The following is an 18781-nucleotide window of genomic DNA, read 5'->3' on the forward strand; positions in this document are numbered from 1 at the left end:
TTGGCCTGCTGTGTTCATCCAACTCTGCACCTTGTTGTCTCGGATTCTCCAGCATCTGCAGTTCCCACTATCTCTGTCTAATTGTAATGTTAGGTTGTAAGGCTCATTTCACTAGAAAAGCAACTTTATAACAAGTTATTAATGAGGTTGTTTCAATCTCATTCCATGGTCAGTATTATCCTTTTTACACAACTAACATAGTAGTAAGATTCTGGTAACGTGCACTCATGGATGAGATAACTCAAGTCTCTATCTGCAACAAACAATGCTTTAAAGAACTAAATTCGGGTGACACAAATCAGATCAATTCTGTAGTAATATCATGCATTCACAAAAGATAATACCAATTTAAATAGTATTTGACTGTCTAAAAAATTCAAATAATATGCAGCCCAGCTATAACATGGATTCATTTCTTGGACCCCAACATCTACATTATTTTTGGTCTTCGAATGTATAAATATTAAGATGCTAATTTTACATCCTGAAGACTTCACGGGTTGCCAACAAATTCAATCCATTCTGGCAGAGTTCTACCACATCAGAAAAATAAATTGCATAACATCAAGTTGCACAAGCATTTTCTCCTGAGCAAGGCCAACCTTAGTTAGCTTAACGTTAAAGAAAAACGAACCCATATGCAATTCAAATTTTGAACAGGTGGAATGCACAACTTGATGAAACATTAATTAGCTATCAACCTAGCATTCATTCCACACCAAGCAAAGGTAGCCTTAACGCAGACATAAACCTTCACTAAAGCAATACAAAATCGAACGCCAGAAACCCTTAGATCTTCCAACTTACTTGTTTGAGCATATGAAGGTAGTCATAGCAGAAACCGATTATATTAGAAGAAATATCATCATCTTCATGCACAAGCAGCTTAAGCAGAAGAGGCACTTTTGCCTCCACAGCCTGAAGAGTCACTTGGCTGTTCTTCACATCCCCTGCTTTTACAAGCTTACTCCAACTTGTTATCAAAGCCTGGCCCATCCCATTAACCAGCTTGGAAAACCTTGCCAGGAAGTCAACATCATCTTCCTAGATAAAGAAACAAGGTAATTATTCTGATGCAGTGCAAAAGGATGTTACCTCATTGCAGTCATTTTATTTCCTTGGTATGTGAGCATCACTTGCAAGGCCAGTTTTTATTTCCCACTCCCAATCATTTTTAAAACTCTTTATTAAGGTATGGGCAATTAGGAATGTCCATTCCTAATTGGCCTCGGTGATGGGCTGCCTCCTTGGACTGCTACAATCTATGTGTTGTAAGTGCACCCAGATATGTTGCTGGAAAGGGAGTTGCAGTATTTTGGCCCAGAGACAGTAAAGGTGTTTGCTACAGTAAGTAGAAAACAATGATTTTAAATGTTCCTTGAACCATACCTAAACAATCCTAACGTTGCACTTGAGGCAAGAATTGAATTCCCTCAATACGATTTATGCTGCGTTTACAGCAACTCAATCATTTCGGAGCCAAAACATTATGTAACAGCCTTTGGCCAAGGTGTTGGCTCTACACCACTCAACAGCAACAATTTCAAAAATTGCAACTGAAAACCAGCACAATTCCACAAGAGGGAGCAAATTTAATTTTCACTGATATCTATGCAGGCTGAGTGATCAAATAACCACATTCATTCATTTGTATGCTGTGTCTGAAGGCAGGCTGCTATTCATTATCTGCTGCTGCTTTGTCAGGAGTCATTCACTAGACAGTCTTTAAATCACCACATTACACACTTAAAGACAGAGAGAAGGCACAAGGCAAGTCCACATCAAATGGAATGAGAATCAAACCTGCAGTGTTGGCATTGTTCTGAAACACACACAATAGCCATCTTACCAACTCATCCAACAGGCGTGAATAAATGCGCCACTAAACGGGCAAACAAGAATGTTAAAATTGTTTACCGAAAATAATATGAACTACTCCACAAAACTAGCTTGCTGTAAGCAATTTACTTTACCTTCTATAGTGATTTTGGACAGTTAATACTTTTACCACAATGCTAATATGCTGGAGACTGGGGGCCTTTTAAAACTAAACTTTTCTATTATTTCAAATGACCTGATGTAATGGCTTCTACCATAGTAACGAGCCTTCTGCAAACATGAACAACATTCTAGTACGTTAGACAAAGGGCGGGTACAAGAAAGGTCACAAGTGTCACCAGGATCACAGAAGGCATAATATCCATCGAAGTGGTGTCAATGACTTATCTGGCACTACATGCACCCTATTATCAATGCAGTTTTGGGAAAATACATTTTGTATTTAGAAAAAAAAACAACTTATAACTAACCCTCAGGTGAAGGTGGATAAGTGGGGAAGACATGCATACTTGTTCCACATCCATTAGCTAGAAGGATTCAAGTGGGTGACTGACACAGCATAAACTACCAGCAGCTAGAAATAGGATATACCAACAACTGCTCAGGTTAGAGGACTGTCCTTATCAGGCCATAAGAAATAGGAACAGAAGTCGGCCATTTGGGCCCTCAACCAGGGTCTTGGTTGATTGACATTCTTCATGTTCACTTTCCTGCCCTATCCCCATAACCCTAGAGACCCCTACTGATTAATTCCTTGTCAGGTCCTGTCTTCTTCGGATGGACGATCCAGGGAAGAGCTCCAAACACTTCCAGTGCAGAACAGAAAGCAACCTTCACAGCTTTAGTAAGATCTACGCATTCTGTGCCACCAGCCTATTTACCCTCTAGTGTCAGTGAACCTTCCTCAGTTGTCACAGGTTGCACACACTAAGTAATGAATCATTTTTAAAACTGCAACTTCAACTATGTGAAAGTTGGTTGTCAAAAGGCCAACTGGCCTCTTGTGATAGCAGTCACAACTTCTGCCTCTTCAGAGCTTCTGTATCTGCCACACTCACCTCAATTAAGGGGAGAGGCCTGTTTCACATACTAACTTCTTACTGATTTACACAAGATACCAAAATCAATGGCCAATTCCAAAAGTAGATTTTCCCTTATTGTTAGACCTAATTGTAGATTTTCCGTTGTTACACACCACTGTGTAGGACAGCAGTGCTTTCCTGCCAGCAATAAGATTTCCTTTGCAGCTAACTTACCAATTCCCATAGCTCTTTACTTTCCTTATCCAGCTGTAAACCACAACTATTTGACACTGTAGGCTAAACTTATTCCTAACTCAATTGTTCCTTTCAGAACCTCTTTAGAGAGCCTACCAAGTACAAACTCATTCACCACCACACTTCTATAATTTCCTGTCCAGCTTCCATTACAGATGCTTCCATCCTGTTATCCTATCAGTCACTTCAAATATTCCAATGCTTTTGACTTGCTACTTCATTTAAGAACTATGCCATACATGCTTAACGACAATAAGGGACTGCTGTTTCTTAGCTTCTCAAATTTAAATCCATTTATACCTTGAATCCAGAGGATCCCATTCTTGACAGAATTTAGATTTGAGAGGTTCAAGACCACAGTCATCTAAAATACAAGTAACCAACTACTTGATAAACTATCTGAAAATTGCTTACAAGTTTAAGCAGCAGCAGCGTAGATGTAAAACATTCATTACACAAATGGTCAGCGTACAATCCGTGACAATTGAGGATGGTTTACTGATTCCAGGGGGTCAGTATCACAGTATGGACTTTGTCTGTCTTCATTTTGAACGCAGCATCGTGCTCTCTGGCTGAAGTGTTTGGAAACTCTTCAGAATCTTCCTTCAATCTCTTCTGGCCCATCATGAATTTGTAGAAGGCAGATCACTCATGAAGACTGCCACCTACAAGGACCACCCAATGAGGAGTGCTCTCTGTCCCTGAGCACTTGTCAATACAGTCCATTTCTAGGGGCTGGTAGTTTATTCTATATCAATCACCCATTGAAACCTTCTAACCAATGGACGTGGAACAAGTATGCATGATGTCTCGATAACTGTTCCTCCTCTTGGCCACCTTCACCTGAAGGTTAGCTATCACATTTTTCTAAGTACAATACTTATATTCCCCAAATACTGCATTGACAATGGGGTACATTTGGTGTCAGATAAACGATTGACATCACTTCAATAGATCATTGTAATCTTGTGACTGTTATTTGTTCTTCTGTCTTTATTTACAAGAAATTTGCTTGTTTGGTGAATGCTAGTTACTGCAGGAGCAGTCATTCTATCAGGTCTTTTGTTACACAAGAAAAACCTGCAAAATTCAGTTTTAAATGGATTCTAGTTTCCAACAATGGCAACAACCAATCATATCTGTTTGTCACAAGTAATATGTGAATCTATCTTATCACAACTTTCAAACTTTAACACAACTTTAGCACAACAAAATACAAAGAAAAGGAATACTTGCTGTGATTGCTCTGTAGCACAGACCTGCTCAGTGTTGAAGAAGCCAGAAGCCAGGAGCACCTGACAAAGCGATTCTACAAGTTTAGTCTTATCAATAGGATCCATGCCTTTATTTACTATTTCAAACAGACAGTCACAGGCTTCCTCACGGAGGACTTCCACTGACATGTGACTGAGCAACAAATTCACAAACCTAGAAAAAGAAGAAAAAAATTAAAAAACTGCTGTCCATACTGCCTACTATCTGAAATTCCTAAATGCAAAGAGAAAATGCTGGAGAAACTCAGCATGCCTGGCAGCATGTGTGGAGAGAAAGAGTTAACATTTCGCGTCTGAAATAACTCTTCAGAATGTTTTCACTCCTGACGGGTCTACGCCTGCAAATCGCAAAATCTGAAATCAACTGGGACAAATACCTTCACACTTGCTCTCCTAGGCCAGATCTTTAGTCTGTGTTTAATTGATCATGTGGGGAATGAGAGTTCCATATCCACTGTTTCAATGGAAGCTCTCCACAACTGCCAGGCAAGGGAAATTAGTTCAACGTACCAGATGTTTTAGTTTACCCAGGCTGTCTGATCTTAATAATATTTTCCTTACTCGAGGCTGGTGGGGGAGGAGGGGGGTCAACAAGCAGTTGTTCAATGCGTGCCTTTATTTTTAAGTAGAAATGCGTTGCAATAAATGATTATTCTATTACACGGGCTAAAAGCACATAAGGAGGTACATATCATCCAGATACCAGACAAGTGCACAAACATTAAAAGGGAATATTATTCTACTCTGCAAATGTTTAAGCAAAATAGTGAAAATATTAGGCAATGCAGCTTAACCATGGCTGGTCTTCATCCAAAAAAAAACTTGGGGGGAGGGCTTTGAGAGTCGAGAAACATTAGAGTTTGGAAAGGCTCTGGATACTAATAGCCAAGCAGCTTTACTCCCAGATTCTACTTAATAAAATAGAGGTACTAATCTTCCCTCACAGTCTCCTCACGTGTTTTGACTACTGGGATAATGAGTGTAATGTAATGTAAATGTGCAACATATGACGTAAAAATTAATCTTAAGTGCATATTACTTTAGTTTTTCAAATTTCATCGGATCATCTTCAGTGTGTAGAGAGGACTAAGGAATGCTGAGAGTAGGACAAGCAATTATAGAAATTATTACAAGCAATTGTAGAAACACTATTGTCATACACCAGTGATATTATGGACCTTTTCTTTCTATTTCCTGTTATAACTTTAAATCAAGTGTAGAAGTGTAAACCATTAGTCATAGATTAAACCTCTGCACCTCTGTCACTGCTAGTCATGTGGTTTTGGGACAATTCATGAGTTAACAGCAATATGGCCATCTTGCCCTGCAGGCAACTATCTCCCACTCCTCGGCACTATAAATTAAAAGTCAAATTTAACTTCAAAATAAAACAGAATGTAAGCTTGACTCAATTTGTATCTTCAGATTTTTAGATAATGCTGCTACAAGACACGTGCATTGTTTGTGAGGTCATCATTTATTACAGATCCCAAAATGCCCTTGAGAAGGTGGTGGTGAATTCCCTTCTTGAAGTACTGCAGTTCTTTGAAATACACAGGGGCACCCACAGTGCTGTTCAGAAGGGAGTTCCACAAGTTTGACCCAGTGACAGTGAAGGAATGGTGACACAAGATGATATGTAACTTGGAAGAGAACTTGCGGGTGGTAGTGTTCCCAAGTATCTGTTGCCCTTGTCCAAAAAAAGGTGCTGTCCAATGTGCCTGGGTGAGTTGCTGCAGTGCATTTTGTAAATTGTACATACTGCCACCACGGTGTATTGGTGGTGAAGGGAGAACATGCTCAACATGATTAATCAAGCAAGCCGTTTGTGTCCTGGACGGTGTTTCCCAGTTGTTTTGGAGCTGCACCCAGATCTGGCAAATGGAGAGCATTCAAATACACACTCCTGACTTGTGCCTTGATAGGCCTTGTGGGGAATGGAGGTGAATTACTGATGCAGATAAGTATTACAGGCAATGAGCAAAATGAGGAGCTAAACTAAATCATGGCTATCACATCTTGTTTCCGTTCACGTCCTACTCTCAGCATTCCTTAATCCTCTTTACACACTGAAGATGATCCGATGAAATTTGAAAAACTAAAGTAATATGCACTTAAGATTAATTTTTACGTCATATGTTGCACATTTACATTACATTACACTCATTATCCCAGTAGTCAAAACACGTGAGGAGACTGTGAGGGAAGATTAGTACTTCTATTTTATTAAGTAGAATCTGGGAGTAAAGCTGCTTGGCTATTAGTATCCAGAGCCTTTCCAAACTCTAATGTTTCTCGACTCTCAAAGCCCTCCCCCCAAGGTTTTTTTGGATGAAGACCAGCCATGGCTAAGCTACATTGCCTGAGATTGCCCAAAGAAGTGAAAAAAGTTTGCATTTATACGGTGCATTTCATGACCTCAGCACCAGCCCCAAAAGACTTCACACTGAAGTTAAGCCACTGATGTAATGTAAGAGATGCAGCAGCTAATTTGTGCATAGCAAGCTCCCATGAGTTAACTGGACTACCTCTGATCACTGCACCATTTTACTAAAGGAAACAATGCAGACCAATGATGGGTATTACATAAAAGAATTCTGATGGGTCCTATCACAAACAGAAAGAAGTTTTTCTTGCATAATGACGGATAAACAATTTTGCCCAAAAACAAAAATGTTAAGAAAATACACGTACCTGTCATTTGCTATCAGATTCAAGTCAATCCAGGATACAAAAGCTCCAACAACCTCAAGGCACTGGCATGTTAGTTCAGAGTTGGTTTCCTGATAGGTGTGCAGGATCTGGTACCAGGATTCCACAAGATTTGGTATACATTGTTCCCTCATTGCATCCTTTATTAAAGTATTTCGTCTACACTCCTGTAGTGACAGAATAATACTTTAATTCACCAAACCATTCTTTTAATGGAGCAACATTTCCCCTCGAAAAACAGGATTTCCTTATTTTTACTGAAATAAATGTAGGATTCAAACTCAATTACAGACTAGATCAAGCATCCATTCTCAGAATAAAAATTCCAAAATTTGACTCAGTGATAGTTCTAACATAGTCACAGAGTCAGAGACTTTACAGCACCAAAAGACAGCCTTCAACTCATCAGCTCCGTGCTGGTCATCAAGTATCAGTCTATTCTAATCCCATTTCCAGCACTTGGCTGGTAACCTTGAATACTATTGCATTTCAAGTGCTCACCTAGATAGTTCTTAAAATGTAAAGAATTCTCATTTCTACCACTCTTTTAGGCAGAGAGTTCCAGACGTCCACCACCCTTTGGGTGAAAAAAAAATGTCAAATCCCTTCTAAACGTCCTCCTCCTTAGCTTAAAACTGTTCCCCTTGGTTATGGGGTCCTCTATGTGGAAAAGTCCCCATCTAAGCCCCTCAATTTTGTATATGTCATACTGGTTCCTCCTCAGCCTGCTCTGCTCTAAGGAAACCACACCAGCCTATCCAGTCTCTCTTCGTAGCTGAGGCAACATCCTGATCGATCTCCTCTGCATCCTCTCTAGTGCAATTGCATCTTTCCTACAGTGTGGTGACCAGAATAACGCACAGTACCCCAGCTGTGACCTAACATTGTATACAGCTCTATCATAGCCTCCTTGCTCTGTATTCAATGTCTTGACTAATAAAGGCAGGTATCTAATAAAGCTTTTTTTAAAACCACCTTATCCACCTGTTCTGTTGCCTTCAAGAATCCAAGGCTATGCACATCAAGGTCCCTCCCTACTTCCTAGGGTTAACATTCAACGTGTACACCCTTGCCGGGTTACTCCTTCTGGGATGCATCTCCACTCATTTTTCAGGATTAAATTCCATTTGCCATTGACAATGCCCATCTGACAGCTTGACCATACTGACTATCCTTGATTAATCCATGCCTCTCCAAGTGGAGGTTAATTCCGTCCCTCAAAATGTTTTCCAACAACTGTACTGCTTTGGTTTAACCCATTAGCAAGATCTCCAGTCCTCTGGCACCACTCCTGTAGCCAGAGAAGATTTGAAAATTAATATCAAAGCCACTGCAATCTCTTCCCTTACCTCCCACAGCAGCCTCTTACATATATTTTAAAAAACAGGTATTAGTTTTAATAACCTTATCTTAATCTTCGGAGCCTTAGTCATCCCTTCACTAATTAAAAAATTTTGAGGTAAGTGTTGTAGATAAGGGAAGCTCAGCCAGTCAGGTATGAGAAAAAATATTATGTTCTATTGAGTCGACAGCTACAGCAAGGTCAGTAAACCTTTAAGGCCACCCTAAATAAGACATGCTTAAATTGAGGACTGCAGAAGTTATACCAAAACTCTATTCACATAAAGCTGGAAACAGGAGTAATAAACACAGACAGGTATTTCAGATTCAGGAGATTTGACTTGCATGGCTCTCTTGTGGTACAGAGATAGCGCCCCTTCCTCAGGACCGGGAGGCCTGGGTTCAAGTCTCACCTGCTCCGGGGGGGGAAAACAAAAGGGACTTGGACTGCAACTAAATTTGTTTGAACCCAATATGTTTTACTGTCAAAGCTGTTATATTTGCTCGCGGATAAAGTAAATGTAACAGGCTTTTTGACTTGCACTCATCAGTACTGACACAAGTGTCAAATTTCAGACAGAGCAATAATTTGCACTGCACGAGAAAATGATGATAGTCAAATGATTGACTATGATGGCAAGTGAACTCTGATTGGTCAATATGCTGTCATCAAGAATGCACCAGGCAGCTACAGGTTTTCAATTTCAATAAAGATGCAATGCCTGGACATCATTTTACCTCAAAGCAGAGGATTGGTCCCTGCCTGTGAATATCTGCAATTTCTAATGAGCTACATTGCAAGCCCAATTGATAAGCATAACACTAATGATTAGTTTCAAATTATCACACTCAGGACCTGTTCAGCAAATACTGCCTAATCATGAAATCACATTTAACATTAGAGATTAGGTTTTGAGTTTTGCAAGTATGGGGTAGTTTAGTAGGGTCAGTGCGGGGACAGAGAATGGGGACCAGGGAATAGAACAGAATAGAATAGAAATTTATGGTGACATGTACTTTTATCACGGCACCTATATTAAAGGACAGAAGTCACACATAATAATTTTAAGAAGTAAAATTAAGACGAAGTTCACCGCAGTTCAGTTATTACAAAAAGCAAAAGAAATTGTTTGATATGACCTGCTAGTTGAGATTTGTCAGCTAGGTGTCAGGCACCATCATTATTCATGTGATAGGCAGAATGTCCTTTGGGGTGGCAGCAGCACCCTGTTGATAGGGTATACCACTAAAATCACTACTTCATACCAGTGGAATAAAACAACCGGTGTTCAAATTTGACATTTCAATGGTTGGCAAAAATCTCTCCCCAGCCTTTAAATTCTCAGTAAGATTTTTCATGTTCATACTGGAAATACCATAATACAGATTGGATGCGTGGCCTCTCTCATCTCATCTCTAAGCATTCAAAATGTTTCTTCTCATCAATTCTTCTACAACCCTTTTCACATGGTCTGTGCTGAGGTAGGGTTGTGTTAGTGTCTGTGTCCCGTCGGTAATTTGCAATTAAGATTCATGGTATTTTATCATTACTTGCAAACTGGAGTTCTAAAGGGGTCAGAATTGTAGAACAAATCAAACATAAAGCTATACATAATGTGTACATTCAGGGGAGACATTGTTTTAGCTTCACTTTTGACTTCCGAACGTGGTATTAGGTTACCTGGAAATGTGTTTATGTGCATTTAAATGAGACTTTTGAAAACCTTTGGAGGGGAATATTTCAGTGTCTTAGAGAAAAAAGGCAGAAGGAAGAAAAAACTGAGCTGTTGCCTAGAAACAAAGTGTCCTATAGCATAGGGTGACAGACAGAAAAACATTCTTTTAGAAAGATCCATCCAGAAGCTCTGTGAAGGTACAGAATTCTTTCAGAGAGAGGAGCAGGCAATTCAGAGACAGAAGACCCATAATAGTGGCAGTGCAGTTTAGCAGTCTCTGAAACAGGTGGGAAGAGATGCTGAAAATCACAGTAAAGTTCCAGAAGTTCCCTTTCCACATCCTGATGCTTAAAGGAAAGCTTCTATGTTAAGAAATAAGTGAGCTGCACTAGCAATTTAAGAATTTCAGGAGAAGACACTAAGATGTAGAATTGAGTGAATGCAAAAATTTGCTGAAAAGAAACCAATTTATAGCCATACCACTGAACAAGGAACTTTCAAGCTGGAAATAGGGTGCTCCTTAAATTAGGTGATCTGTAATGTTACTGTTAAGGATAAAAAGATCGAATATTTGTTTCTGATATTTGTGATGAGACCAGTTCAAATAATTATGTAGTATAATACTTTATATTCTTGTTAAAAATACACAGACAGCGTCTGGTGAATATGTTCAGTGTCCAACTATTATGGCAGACAAACTACAAAAAAGTTAAACTTACGGTCTGTTCAGATGTATTCAGTTTTACCATCAACTGGAATTATAATGTCAATTATCTGCCTTAGATCAATCCTGCAATTGTTTTATATTAAATAATGGTGTTGCCGATTCAAATTAGTAAAAATTTTGTTGAAAACCTAAAGGATATTTCAAAACTATTATAATTGATGCTTGATATTCTTTCTATTTCTCAAATTCTCAATTCTGAATTCTAGAAATAGAACGTGATTTTTTTTCAAAAAAATGAACGGAAATTCTAATTGGCCAAAAGACCAAGAAAACCTGCAAATTGTGTAACCAGAATTGGCAATTCTTCAGCAACATTTATTTCAAGTGCACAAGTAGAAGCTATTTTACATCGAGGTAAACAACTGTTTAAATCTTACTAGCTTCCGGAAACTGCTATACAATCTGGTGTGGTTGCACTTAATCAGTCCTTCGACAGCATGTTCCAAACACACGAGCTCCACTACCTGACGAGGGCAGCAGATACATGGGAACACCTGCAAATTCCCCTCCAAGCTGCACACCATCCTGACCACAGCGGGGTTCTTTTACTGTTGCTTGGTCAAAATCCAGGAAGTCCCTGACTATCAACACTGCTGGTGTACCCACACCAGAAGGCAGGCAGAACAAAGACAGCTCACCACCACCTTCAAGGGCAAATAGAAGTGGAAAATAAATGCCGGTCGGGCCAATGATGCCCACATCCCATGAGCAAACAAAAATAAATCCATTGGCTATTGCAAAGCAAACAAATTTTACACAAAATCAACTGTCTAAGTCAATCACATGCTGGAGCAGAATTTAAGCTACAACAGATCATACCAGCAAGAGATCAAATTTGTGCTCACCGTTCTTACCTCTGCTGTGTGAGCAATGTCCCGATCTACTACTTCTGCATCAATAGCCATAAGGATTCGCAAATAGAGATCAACTCCTCGTGGATTAAGGCCAACAACTGAGAGAATGTCAAAGAAGAACTTGGGCCACTCGGTAAGATACTCCGCTAGAAAAAGCATAGCAAAGACCTGAGCCGCTTTGTTGCGGATAAAAGTCTTCTCTGGGTGTGGACTCACTGTCTGTGGAGGATAAAAGATAAATGTGGAAGGATTCAGTGTTTAAAAGTTGGTGTTTAAAACAGATTTTAAAAGGGCAACAGGCCAAGGGTCTCTTTTCCATGTTGTATAATGCTCTGACTATATGACTTCCCTCCTTCACAATCTGGAGCACGTGGCAGGATTTGAAATAAAAAAAATCAATTTACTTGAAGTCTATTCTAGGAGATCCTAATTTTGCAAAGTGGTAACAGAAACAACAGTACAATCAGAATCAGTCAGCATACCAAGACTTTTTTCCTTTTGAACAATAAGAAGGCCATTCAGCCCATCACTCTGGTGCCTGCTCTTAGAAAGCATTTCAATTAGCCCCAACACCCACTTTTCTCCATATAATAAACTTAACTGCTTGCCAGAACCAGAATCAATTTTGAAAATTCATGCATTCCTTGCCACACGCAAAGTTGAGGATTTTGTTTAGTGTAATAGTGACAGACAAGGCAGTAGCACAACTCACTTGAGCCTGAAGCCAAGTCATCATGGTCTGTCTAATAAGTTGATGTTGTGCCCCAGTCAGAGTAGCATACCTGCAAAGTTAAAAACAAATCATATTTTGTACATGACACTTAGTAGGAGTAAAACATTTAAGTAGCTTGCAACAGGAGACTATATTGAAGCACCACAAAATGCACCACATTTTGAAAACATCAGACATTACACATCAATCAACATTTTACATGGGGATTTTGTTATTAAAGGTAAAAGACTTGCATCTATAAACTCACCCATTACACATGATCCATGTACTTATTGGTTGACCCAGACCCAATCTCCTGTCACTGTCTCTCCACAACCAACTGGTCCCAATAGATCAAATGGCCCTTTGCAGTAAATGGGGATTTCTATTACAATGCTATCCGCATTTCGGTAATATCTGCAGGAGCTCTGTGCCTCTACACCCCTGCAGATAATAAAGATTTAACGTAACCCTGACCATTTCTCAACAGGCACCTCAAAGCAGTTTATAAGTGATAAAACACTTTTGAAGCACCATCATTACTCTAATACAGAAAATGCAGCAGTGACCTTGTTCACAAGGTCCCACAAACAGTAATGTGATAATGCCCATACAATCAGCTTTAGTTACATTATGGGCAAAATATTAGTTGGGTCACCAGCAACAATTCCCCTACTCTTTCAAATAATCCAAGGGATCCGTTACTTACTGAGCTACAGTTCAGTACCTCACCCGAAAGATGGCATCTTAGATACATAGATCTCTTCCAAAGACAGAGTACATTTATTTTTAAATCATGATTTTTAAAAAAAATTATTTCACTATGTGTGTAATAGGCAACAGCCCTCAAGCAGGCACTTGAGATTTCTGCTCCCACTTTTGTACCCTCAGAATAAAGTGAGTCAATCCAAAGGTATTGTCACACATTCCCTATAAATCAACAAAAAAAAAGTGTACTAAATATTTATAAAGGCAAAATAAACAGAAAAATATAGAAAACATAAGTGTCATCACATCTGTTTAGTTGGTAATCCTTTTGTTGCTATTAGAATATTTATACCTTCAATGTAAAGGACCATGACTCTTAACTAAAACAAGCTGTGGATTTAGAAGATCATAATTGCACTCAAAATTCAACATAATCAGAAACAGTAAACAGAAGATAGTCATTCAACACATGGTGACTCGGTCAACTCTCTGAAACAGCCATCACTTCGCCTCAATTGTCCTGTCCCTCCATCACAGCTCCAATTATATTTTACTTGTGAGGCATTTATTCAATATCCTTTTGAAAGTTACTGCTCCCAGCACGCTTTCAGGCAGCACATTCAAGATCAAAATTTGCAGAGTTAAATAAAAAATTCCCATCCTGTTCTCTTGGTCCAGGCACTTTTTGAGAATTATTTTAAATGTGTCCTCTGCTTACTAACACTGCTGTCAGTGGAAAATTCTTTTAATTTAATTTGTTAAAAAGAGTCTTAGGAACACAAATAGGAACAGTAGACCATTTAGCCCCTCAAACCTGCTCTGTCATTTAGGTTATCTGCAATATCAAGAAATCTATTGATCTGTCTTGAATATACTTGAAGTTGGAGCTTCCACAGAAACATTTTCCAAACTTTTAAAGAGACAGTAACACAATGCTAGTGATGGCACTGCAATTTCTCAATAGTGGGAGTTAGTAATTAGAGATGAAAGGTTCCATTATTAATTCTTAAATCCATAGTTAGAATGTATTTAAAAAAAAAACACAATATATGCAGAGTTATGTAGAATAAAAGCCCACAGTTTTTGTGTACGTGGGGAATGGGGGAGGGGGATGGTGGAGTACATTCCTAGAGAACTGGTGAACGTGGCAGATTGCACATCTGCAGTGCACACTTACTTCAGGAAGCAGCATTTTCCCCCCTTTATCTTGAAAGCCGCAGATAAGAGATTAAATTTATAATTGGTGAAAAGATATACAGCAAATATTGAATGGAAAGCAAATTCTCAAGTGACGTGTCTTTACTATAGGTTCACAAGTTTAAAAAAAGAGGAGAGAGTTGCGATTTTATTTTAAAATTGACACAGCCATTGCTAAAAAAAAATGCTACAAAAAGTAATGTTGATGGATGTTCCTCAGTTTCTGTATTACTTCTACGCTAATCACATTCCTTCTTCTTTAGTGATATCAAGGCTGATCACGCAATTTCAGCATTACTCGCAGTGCTATGTACCACTGTGAAAAGCACTTGTGGTCTATTCATGTAATAATTCATAACTGGGGACTATTTCTATAAAAATGTTTCCCAATAAATTCCAAAGTAAGATCAATTTACACAGAAACAAATGTTAATTTGTAGTAATCGAACATTTCTATAGAGGCAGATGTTGGCAAAGCTTTCTATCTTGCGCTCAAGAGGGCAAATACAAGGAAGCCAAATTTCAATTACAACAATTTACAGGAGAAAAAAAAAGGTGTTACCCTGTTTGCCAGTCAGCTCACACAGGTTGAGGTAACGGAAAGGAGAACACAATAGTGAACTTTAGCTCTCTACGTTCCTGGCAAATTCAATAAGGTGCAATGCTTGAATATATTCCTTTTGTTTGAGCAGGTCCCTATACAGGAATGTATCTCACTTCTTGCATGTATAAACAAGCCACCTTACAAGTTTGACGGATTTATCTTCAACTGGTTGTTAGTATAGCTATTGGCGCACTCAAGATTATTCAGTCAATGCTGCCCAATCACAAAATTATAATAGTAGACATTTTGTTTAGAATAGTTACTTGTGGTGGTGGACATGAACTGGCATTGAACTTTTTCTCCACAGAAGCCATACTGGTGGAATATGTATGTTTATAATTAAAGTCACTGCAAGTAACTGTTTATAAGGTTGTGAAGATCGGGCTCCAGTTCAATATTTCACACCTTGGTGTTCTGAAACAGAACACAGGTTGACATGATATAGCACATAATCACTCTTACCTGAATTTAATTTGATGTTCCAATACTTGAATACAAAAAAACTTTACATGGTCATCACTGTGGACAAGAAAAACAATTGCAATTAGTTTAAAAAACCCAAAAAAAGATGCTGGCAATCCGAAACAAAAACAAATTGCTGGAAAAATCTCAGAGAGAATTCAGAGTTAATGTTTCAGAACTGTTCTGAAGGGTCAATGGACCTGAAACACTAACGCTGATTTCTCTTCACACATGCTGCATGACCTGATGAGATTTTTCAGCAATTTCTGTAACTGCAGTTAGTGGTTTTCTTGTTGAGATACAACACTAATTGTTCATAAACTTCACCCACCCCAAACTCAAAGTATGCATACTCCGTACTTTCCCACCCATTCGTCTACCATGCCATTTAAGCCTCATAATCAGAAAGGAAAACTTCCTTCCACTACAATGGTGAGTAAAAATGCCTGTAAATTCCTACCTGTATACCCCCCGTGCTAAAGCTTCAGCACACACTTGCCATCCATTCTGAGAGACCTTCAGCTGTTCAAAATATGCCAATGCCTGGAGGATGGATTGAGAGAAAAATACAGTTTTAATAATTTCATCCTGTATTAAACAGAGAGATGCATCTTTGACCTTTCCTTTCCCTTCCCCTGGTTTGCTTCACTGCTCGAGATGCAGAACTTCTGTTGGTTACAGATAAAGGCTCACTCCTGAGTGAACAATCATCATCTGTGCAGCCAGACAGTAACTGTCAGCCAGCTATTTAACTGTGGAAGACATCACATCTGAGCTTTGAAATGCAGCTGGAAGCACAGTGTACTGGGGCCAAATACAGAAGGGCAACAGTGTCCTGTCCAGTACATATGATTTAAAACATCAGATGGTGCTTTTATCCATCAGATCACTGAGAAGCTCATGTGCTAATTTCTGATGGTGAGCAAAGCTATTTTCCTATAGGCTGTGCTTCAGCCCTTCCACTTCCCTGTGAACACAAAAGAAATAACAGAATGAGAGAGTCAGCCATCATGTAGTTACCTTCCAGGGAATGTCATAAAACAAAGTATGTGGGATACCAAGCTTTATAAATAGAGCATACAAAAACAAGGAAGTTACATTAAACATTGATAAAACACTACTTCAACACCAGCTAGAGTACTGGGTCCTATTTGGAACTTAGCACTTTAGGATTTGGGGCAGCACGGTGGCACTGTGGTCAGCACTGCTGCCTCAGCGCCAGGGACCTGGGTTTGATTCCAGCCTCGGGCGACTGTCTGTGTGGAGTTTACACATTCTCCTCGTGTCTGCATGGGTTTCCTCCGGGTGCTCCGGTTTCCTCCCACAGTCCAAAGATGTGCAGGTCAAGGGGATTGGCCATGCTAAAATTGCCGTAGTGTTCAGGGAGGTGTAGATTAGGTGGGTTATAGGGGGATGGGTCTGGGTGGGATGCTCCGAGGTTCAGTGTGGACTTGTTGGGCCGAAGGGCCTGTTTCCACACTGTAGGGATTCTGTGATTCTATGATATCAAGAATGTGAATACAGAAAAGAGTGGGGCAAGACAGCGGATGGTGTGAAGAGGAGCATTTAGTAATTGGAAGCAGCAATGTTGTGTTTCTTTCTGTTTTTGTTTGGTCTTCACCATCTTTGATACAACAGCTCCCTAGCACTTTTGATGTCACAAGCACTGTAACTGCACGAGTAGGGAGTGTGCTCTCTTTGGAGATGTCATTGCCATTGCATTTATGGTACACTTTACCATATCATTTGGGATACACCAAAGCACTGCACAATGAACTCTTTTCAAGTGCAGTCATTGTTGCAATGTAGATAAATAAAATAGACATTTTGTATAACAGACAATAGAGCAAATTTTCACTTGACTGATTCCAGGAACAAGGGGATTGTTTTTGAGGAAAAGTTGGACAGATTGTACCTGCATCCACTGGAGTTCAGAAGAATGTAAGGTCATCCTATTAAAACGTACAAAGTCCTGATGGAATTTGATTGGCGTGGATGTTACAAAGGTATTTTTCCTTGTGGGAGACTGTAGAACTAGGGTCACAGTTTAAAAATAAGGGGTCACCAGTTAAGATTGTGTGATGAGGAGAATTCATGGGCCTGCTCCTTGCAAATAAATATTGTCAAATAACCAGTTCACACATTTGAGGTGATGTGAATCAAGAATACTATCATCTCATACATTTCAAAGATCAAAATAAGAGAAACCAGTCAATCTAACTTACGCAACATGTAGTCAAATAGGAGAGCAGCATCTAAAGTTTTCCTGATATAGTGAAAATATACATACATACATATATAATAGCCACATACATATTCACAGAGTAATTGGGAAAAACTGCTCCCAATGGGGAGAAGGATTGCAATCCATAGAACACTGACTTAAGGTGATTAGCAAAAGGAGCAATGGCAACATGAAGGAACATCCTTTTGTGTTTCAAGCAAAGAGTCATTAGGATCTGAAATGCACAGAGAGAGTACAGTGGAAGCAGATTCAATTATTGTTTTCAAAAGGGAATTGGACAGTTACTTCAAAATAACGTTTGCAAAACTGCAAGGAAAAGGCACAGACGCAGGAGTTGGAAAGGTGCTCTTGCAGGGAGTTGGCACAAACACAATGAACCGAATGGCTTCTTTCTATGCTGAAACCGTTATGTTTTCATCCAATTATACTATCTTAGTAAAGAGTAGGACTGGTCACCTTAAAAAAAAAGGTGTCATAGCGGTATCAAGGAGAATTCCTGATCTTTGAATCCATCAGCCAATTTAGCACCTGGGATTTTCATGGACTGAAGTAGCCCCGGCCCAGTTAGAATGGCTAGCTTTCATGAAATAGACGTGAATTAGATTGAATACAGTCTGAGATGCAACTAACATTCTCCCGAAGACAATGAAAGCAGTCAGTCAGTTAGGACACCATGAGAAACCAGAAATTCCTCATCTGATTTGATTGACACCATTATGAGAATCTTTACAATCATTCATACCTCAGCAGGCATACTAACATGCTACTATTTTAAGGACTCTTGGCAGTCAAGAGATGCAACTACAAATACAGAACTGAACACAGGTCAAAAAGGTTTTCTCTTTCCTTTTCAAGGAGGGAGGTGCACGAACAGGAAAGAAGCAGAGAGTCGAGAACGTGCATGACATCTGCGTTAACAGTCCAAGAAACCAATTAACCAACAGCGGTCTCTGGTTAAATCCTATCATCTCAAAGACACCAAAAGAATTCTAAGCAGTATATTCCTTTATCTTCCTGTGCACAGGACACCAAAGGCCTTTTAACTTTGTGTGCATTGCTGCAAGAGAGGACCCAAGCAATAGCCCATAAGCCAAATGCATCCACAAACAAAACTGTCTCACTCAAGAAAACTTTGTTCCAGTTTACAAACATT

General features: G+C 39.3%; 1 protein-coding gene across 4 annotated transcripts in view; it reads right to left on the reverse strand.

The window, feature by feature from the left end:
• Positions 1-18781, reverse strand: part of xpot (exportin, tRNA (nuclear export receptor for tRNAs)) — a 50225-nt gene that overhangs the window by 28384 nt on the left and 3060 nt on the right. For 2 of the 4 annotated variants that reach the window (XM_020534218.2, XM_048607628.1), the window contains exons 3-9: positions 15844-15926; positions 15384-15440; positions 12413-12482; positions 11692-11919; positions 7085-7269; positions 4376-4544; positions 808-1044 (exon numbers count right to left, since the gene is read on the reverse strand). In XM_020534218.2, coding sequence (XP_020389807.1) covers positions 808-1044; positions 4376-4544; positions 7085-7269; positions 11692-11919; positions 12413-12482; positions 15384-15440; positions 15844-15926 — 1029 coding nt within the window. The remainder of the gene's footprint in view (positions 1-807; positions 1045-4375; positions 4545-7084; positions 7270-11691; positions 11920-12412; positions 12483-15383; positions 15441-15843; positions 15927-18781) is intronic. The other 2 variants (XM_020534219.2, XM_048607629.1) reach the window with 2 other exon arrangements.

The sequence above is a fragment of the Rhincodon typus genome, chromosome 18 (assembly GCF_021869965.1).
Source record: "Rhincodon typus isolate 14 chromosome 18, sRhiTyp1.1, whole genome shotgun sequence".
Classification (NCBI taxonomy): Eukaryota; Metazoa; Chordata; class Chondrichthyes; order Orectolobiformes; family Rhincodontidae; genus Rhincodon; species Rhincodon typus.